Source organism: Bombus impatiens, unplaced genomic scaffold (assembly GCF_000188095.3).
Source record: "Bombus impatiens unplaced genomic scaffold, BIMP_2.2 scf_0548, whole genome shotgun sequence".
NCBI classification, from domain to species: Eukaryota; Metazoa; Arthropoda; class Insecta; order Hymenoptera; family Apidae; genus Bombus; species Bombus impatiens.
The window spans coordinates 1852566-1859187 of NT_176967.1; the positions used below are offsets into that span (position 1 = coordinate 1852566).

The 6622-nt window shown below is 49.5% G+C and overlaps 1 protein-coding gene across 1 annotated transcript in view; it reads left to right on the plus strand.

Annotated features, from left to right (window-relative positions):
- Positions 1-6622, plus strand: part of LOC100747218 (nephrin) — a 171207-nt gene that overhangs the window by 120965 nt on the left and 43620 nt on the right. Inside the window, exons 5-7 of the mRNA XM_024369272.2 lie at positions 1968-2058; positions 2139-2251; positions 5128-5294. Of these exons, the coding sequence (XP_024225040.1) occupies positions 1968-2058; positions 2139-2251; positions 5128-5294 (371 nt within the window). The remainder of the gene's footprint in view (positions 1-1967; positions 2059-2138; positions 2252-5127; positions 5295-6622) is intronic.

Genomic DNA, 6622 nt, shown 5'->3' on the forward strand with positions numbered 1-6622 from the left:
AGCGCGGCTGTTGTCGTCGTTTTAAGGGAGCCTCGGTTTTGGTGGGAGTTCGGATATAGTCCGGCAGTTAAAGTCAACGCCAGGGGCGTACCGAAGCCATTGCCAGACCTAACCCAGACCGGAGGTAAAGCCAGACCATCTAGTCCTTCTCCCTTTCCGCAGCCACGCAACCACGCTACGACCTAGCTCTCGCCCCTAAGCACTCGTGCAAACGACCTCGCGGCCGAGCTTACGAATTAACTGGCCAAGGCTCTATCGTCGTGACCGTATTCCGTATTCCGTCTGCATGAAAAATCTTTTGAAGCCGATCTTCGATTGGCGCAAAGAGAACCCAGCGAGTTGCGAGCAAAGATGAAATTTTCCAAGGCAAAGACTAAATTCCAAGCTACAGTTTCCTTTTCTCTATTCTTCCCTCGCCGTCCCTTTTCCCCCCATCGAAACGTACGAAGGAACGGCACAGAAATCAAAAAGAACGAGACGGTTAAAACGCAATCTAGATCGACAAGCGCCGTGAATAACAATGACGCGGAGTTAATCTAAGCTAGCTTCCATCGGAGATCAGACTTGCAATTTTAAGTGTCGCGGCGATGTTGCGTCGGGTCTGATTAAATTGCGATTCCAGTATGGTACGGTATCGTGAATAACAATGAAACGGCGAACGTAAGCTGGCTCGAATCGGCTATCGGTATACTTGCGATGCCTGTTTTCGCAACGAGAATTTCCGCCGACCGATAGACGCACCAAGCTTCTTCTCTCTCTCTCTCTCTCTCTTTCTCTCTCTTTATGATTTCTGACCCATTACCGGCGCATACCTGCCTCTTATAATGCTCGTATATCACCGCAGCTATTTTATCACCTTAACCGGCAGCTTTTTCAACAAAAATATGCATCTAGCCACGGAACCGCGTATTATTCGCGAGAGATATGTAAATCCGTGATATAATACGGAGTCTATCCACGGAACATTCCGTCGGATCGAGAACTCGATGCGATATACCCTCGCTGCTCTCCTCCGACCATTTATTTCCGATAAACGCTACTTTCGTGAAGCACGTAGATCGCGAAGGGCGACCGGCTAAAAAGATCGAACGAACGCCCAGCAAACCCTTATTTATCATTCGAACCGATACTTATACGTGAAATTTCAGCCCGATTCTTTGGGTGCACGCGATCGATTCGGTATCATCTCACCCTCCTTTTCACCACCATCTCTTACTCTCTCTCTCTTCCGATGAAATCGGGGCCTGTTGTAGTCTTGCTTTTTAATACTTGAGCCGCTTTGATCCGCTCTTCCGTTCATCTGTCCTTCTATAATTGATATTTATCGATCTGTCGGAGAAACGAGAGAGTATAACACGGATAGCGCGGATATTGAAGCGACCGGCTCCGAAGCAACTCGAAGTCTGCCAGTTTTTGTCTGAAGTACCGCATCCAAAACTCTGGGGTATCGGCTAATTTAAAAGTTCCCGGCAACTCATCTAGCCTTTAGTAGCTCCGACCGAACTCGTCCCGGCCCTCTGTATACGATTCCCCTGTCCACTCGCGTTCCTCTCGCCATCCAACCAGCTCTGCCCTACCCTTCCCTTCTCTTGCCAAACCGCGTTTCGTACTCCGTTTCTCCTTTGGTTTCGCGAGCAACCGTTCCAAGTCTTTTCACCGGGGTCGAAATCACTTTGCACGAGTCGTTACGACCATACGGGGCCGCGATTTGCTTCACTTTCGTGGCTCGGCCTGATGTTGTCGCTCGATGTTTCGTAAATCTTCGCGAGCGCTCGTTCCGTTCGATCGATCGGTTTATCGAGTCGAGTTAACGTTTCGCCGAAGCGAACGCGAGAACGCAGTTTCCGTTTCCATCGCCGCTTCCGTTTCCGCTGTCGCGGCACAGCGACGAATAAAAATTACGAGCTCTAAATCTTCCACGAGACGCATCGCGTCGTTCTTGACGATACGTTCGTTTGCTTTTCCAGGCAAGCCAGAACCCATGGTCCGGTGGCTCGTCAACGGCCAAGTCAAAGACGAGGAGTACGAGAAGAACGCTGGCGACGTCATAGAAAACAGGTACGCCGACGCCCTGTTTCCTTCCTCGTATCGCCACAAGCGTTCCAGTTAATCTTCATTTCCAATCTTCTCCTCCGTAGGCTGACTCTGCAGCCTATCACTCGGTCGGAGCTCGGGGCGAATTTTACGTGTCAGGCAAGGAACACGGACCTGATCGAGCCAAAGGAGGCCTCGATTACTTTGGAACTTAACCGTGAGTAACAATTATCTCGTCTTTTCTCTCGTCATACCACCAACCATAAAAGCAGAGGAAGAAAGCAGCGAGAGACGAGATGGACGTCGAAGGGCAAAAGAAATCGCGTAATTCCCCGGGGTTAAGAGCCGCCAGGCATAGCCATAGGCGATGGTGGAGCGTCGTTAAAAGAGGAATGAAATAAAGACAAGAAGTAGATACAAATTCTTATCGCGTGGCCAACAAATCAGAAGCCTCACCCCGAGCCTATCTTGTCCCGCATTAACGATAACATCTACGAGACAGCAAATGTGGGCCAACATCCTTTGCTCCCTCGCCGCTGTGAATCGCCTTTAAGGGAAGATAAGGCAAGATAAGACGAGAAATATATTAAATCCTGCCTCGAGCCCCACCTGGCTCATCCGTGTCTATCTCTCTCTCTCTCTCTCTCTCTCTCTCTCTCTCTCTCTCTCTCTCTCTCTCTCTCTCTCTCTCTCTCTCTCTCTCTCTCTCTCTCTCTCTCTCTCTCTCTCTCTCTCTCTCTCTCTCTCTCTCTCTCTCTCTCTCTCTCTCTCTCTCTCTCTCTCTCTCTCTCTCTCTCTCTCTCTCTCTCTCTCTCTCTCTCTCTCTCTCTCTCTCTCTCTCTCTCTCTCTCTCTCTCTCTCTCTCTCTCTCTCTCTCTCTCTCTCTCTCTCTCTCTCTCTCTCTCTCTCTCTCTCTCTCTCTCTCTCTCTCTCTCTCTCTCTCTCTCTCTCTCTCTCTCTCTCTCTCTCTCTCTCTCTCTCTCTCTCTCTCTCTCTCTCTCTCTCTCTCTCTCTCTCTCTCTCTCTCTCTCTCTCTCTCTCTCTCTCTCTCTCTCTCTCTCTCTCTCTCTCTCTCTCTCTCTCTCTCTCTCTCTCTCTCTCTCTCTCTCTCTCTCTCTCTTTCTCTATCTATCTATCTCTATCTCTATCTGACTCTCTCTCTTTCTCTCTTTCTCCCTCGCTGCAAGAAGCCGAAGAACCATGAAAGCGGGCAAACCTCGGGCTTTCTCAAAATTAGAATTCTTCGTTAACTCGCGACCGCCCAATAACCCGGAACGACGAAATACTAATTTCGAGAGTAAACTGAAAAATTCATAGATCAATTATCTGGCCTCGCGCGGCACGGTTACCGCTACAAGGGAGAAACTAGAGCGAGGGGTAGATTCGCCTAAAGGAAATTTCATTCCATCCTACTACCATCTCGCTGTTCGACGAATAAACGTTCGGCGAAATTCTACGAGATATTTACCGAAGCCTCGTCTATTTCCGGCGAGTCGACGATGTTGGAAAAAAAGAAAGCAGTCGACGACGGCGCGAACGACGACCGTGATTGATCGGCACTGAATGATCCGTCCTTTCGAGAGTCAAGAAATTTTCGACGAAGCGAATGACGAAATTGAAGACCCGTTATTGGCGAACGAGAACACCCATCATAGCGGCGAACGAAAAAAAAAAAAAATCTGCGCTTCGTGCGCGAGATAACGGAACGAGAGGGGAAAAGAGAAAGAAGGAAGAGGAGAGAGAGAGAGAAATGGCGAGGGGGGAGGAAGAGGAGCAGAGTGGCCACGGCAATGGTGTACGCGTACGGAAGAGAGAAAAAGCGATGGGGACGAAGAGGGAAAAAGGGAGATTGATCGATGCTCGCTCTTTGATTTTTGCGACCTGCACCAAGTGACCATGCATCGAGCGTGTATTCATCTCATGGCTGGTGGAACAAAAAACGAAAGAGAAATTAAAAAACCCCTGAACGGTGACGAGGCGAACCGTTGCCGGGCTAGACGGCTGCCGGGGAAGCGCAGGATAGACGAGATTGCGGATAATCGAAAAGACCGGTGATTCCGGAAATCCGGCAAATCAAATATTTGCGTGCACGCGATCCGCTGTGTTGTTCGCTTAAAAATTACTAATGTAGCAACACTCGTATTATTCGTACGCATTCTCTCAGCTGCTAACTGTATTTAACTAATCGTAAACCGCGTGAGAAACAAATCGATATAATGGTATTTTCGTGGATAATTCGTGGCCGTGTCTTTCCGTGCATTCTCGAAAATGCCGCGCTACAACTGTTCGCAGAGCGAAGCAAAACGAAACGAACACGAGTAGAGGAGAATGGATGCGCGAGAAAAATGTCGAAACTCATTATCGCTGGCAGTCGGATGAGAACAGAAACGGTACAGTGGTACGGTGTACGAAGCCACGGACCTATTCTCGTAGTTTTCATATTTCACGCACGAACGGATCGTATCTGGCTGGTATTGGCCAATTGGATACTCGGATTTATCGTCCGTCAAAGCGATCGTCGCCTCGCTCGGAACAGTATCGTTCCACGCGTTTACACACGCGTTGAAAAATCAATGTTTACCTCGTGTAGCGATCGTTATCGCGGCAGAAGCTCGCGAAAGAAATTGGCAAATAATTTGCGATCGAATCTACCTTTTTTGCGATTCGTGTCCGCCGATTTTTCGGCCGATCGATCGATCAGAAGGGAAAGAGACGAACCAACGGACAGAAAGATGGAAGATTAGCAAACGATTATTGGTATTTCTGCGGAAAAGCCCGAAAGCGAATGCCCTAGGGCCGAGAATCGTTCTTCGGAAATGACAAATGACTGGCAATCGACCTGTCGGGGTTTTACAACGTTAAATCGGCCGCACGATTTGCATCGAGCTCACGTATCCCCTGCCCGTTTGTCCGCCTTAATTATCGGTTCACTTTAATTATCGCGCCCGATTAGCGTCGTCGGTCCGTGCGCGGTTGCGAGACTCGGTGATTCGAAAAAAAAGGAGAACGACGTGAAGCGTCGACATCGAGGACCGATCCGTCGATCGATCTATCGATTGGCAAACGTCGTAATTCTCGTTGGTTGATTTTCAGTGAAACCGTTGACGGCTACCATAAGGAGGCCAGGGAAAAAGGGAGTCGGAAACGAATCTCTGCTGGCTGGGAAACGGTACGAGGTGGAATGCGAGACCATCGGCTCGAGGCCACCGGCGGTGATAACTTGGTACAAGGGACGAAGAAGACAGCTGAAACACACCACGGTGAGAAAAAGAAATAACGTGCGATCGAGGTTAGAAGCTTAGTCCGAATTCTCTATCCCGTTTCGAAAGTCTCGCGTGCAACCTTTGTTCCGGGAACAAAGCCTGGTTCCCCTTGGTATCTCCTTTCAGCCGAAGCTTTCTGCTTTTTTTCCCCCTCGTCGTTCGTGCGAAATAAACAAAGGCGAGGTGCGGCATCGCTAATGCTCGCGTCGCTAAATTTCCTCGGCAAAGTTTCCGCTTCTCGTAACTCGTATCCGGTTTGCGGTGAGGTCGTGTCGGAAAGACAGGAAGGTTCGTTGCGAGCGAACCCGAAATTAAGACGCCGCGGTCTAATTTCGTCGGTTGGAAATTCGATTTCCTCGGGATAATCTCATAGCGGCCGGATAATGCGATATCGATAGACACGGCGGGGCGCGACGTAACGCAGCATCGTGCCGGTCCGACTAACTTATTATCGTCGTCGGTAGGCGAAAATATGTGTTTCCTGTGCGTGGCCTGCTGGTCCATTATCCGCGCAACTAGACCCCGATAATCCGCTCGTTATCGCTTTCTAATTATTAGCGCATCACCTTAACGAAATTTGTCGCGTTTACGACGAAGGAACAAAAGGTAGCAGGCGGCATTTAATTAACACCTAAGCTGCTTATTATAGTCGGCGCGTTGGGCTTGCTAGTTGTTAATTAACCCGGCTCGTTCTCCAGGGCTGGACGCAACTACGATGAAATACGGTAACGCGTGCTGACACTAAGGTATTTCAATTTCACTTGGTCGAAATTTAAATCAGAATGTCCGCGTCCCGTAAATTACGCCTCGCTACTTCCGCCCTTTCGCTTTACGTTCTTCTCCCAGCGAGCTAATAGCCGCCAGCAGCGGTTAAAGACACTCGCGAACGTTCCTTTTGCACGCGGCAAAGGAATATCGTTAGACGATATTCGCGCGTCCTTGTAATTGAAAAACGATCGTCCGCTAACGAGTCTTATCGCGATTTAACGAGAACTGTGCCAAGATTTCGGGACGCAGGCCGAGCCGAAGCGACGAAGAGGCGAACAATACTCGATGAAACAGTCGCTAAAAGCGTGGACGGCTCGATTTTCCATCGCATAGTAGCTGGAACCGGAGTTACGAGCAGCGAGTATCGAACTATCTTTCGAAAGAGCTCTCTTCGAGGTTCGTGGTCGAATAGAGGAAGGAAAGAAAAGGTAACGAGAGAGCGGAAAGGAGAGATAGGGAACGGTTGAAAAGGTCGAAACGCTCCGGGGAACCGATAACTATACCCCTCGGCGGCGAATCTTTTCCTCCGAAGAGATTCTCGGCTCGGAAACAGAGTC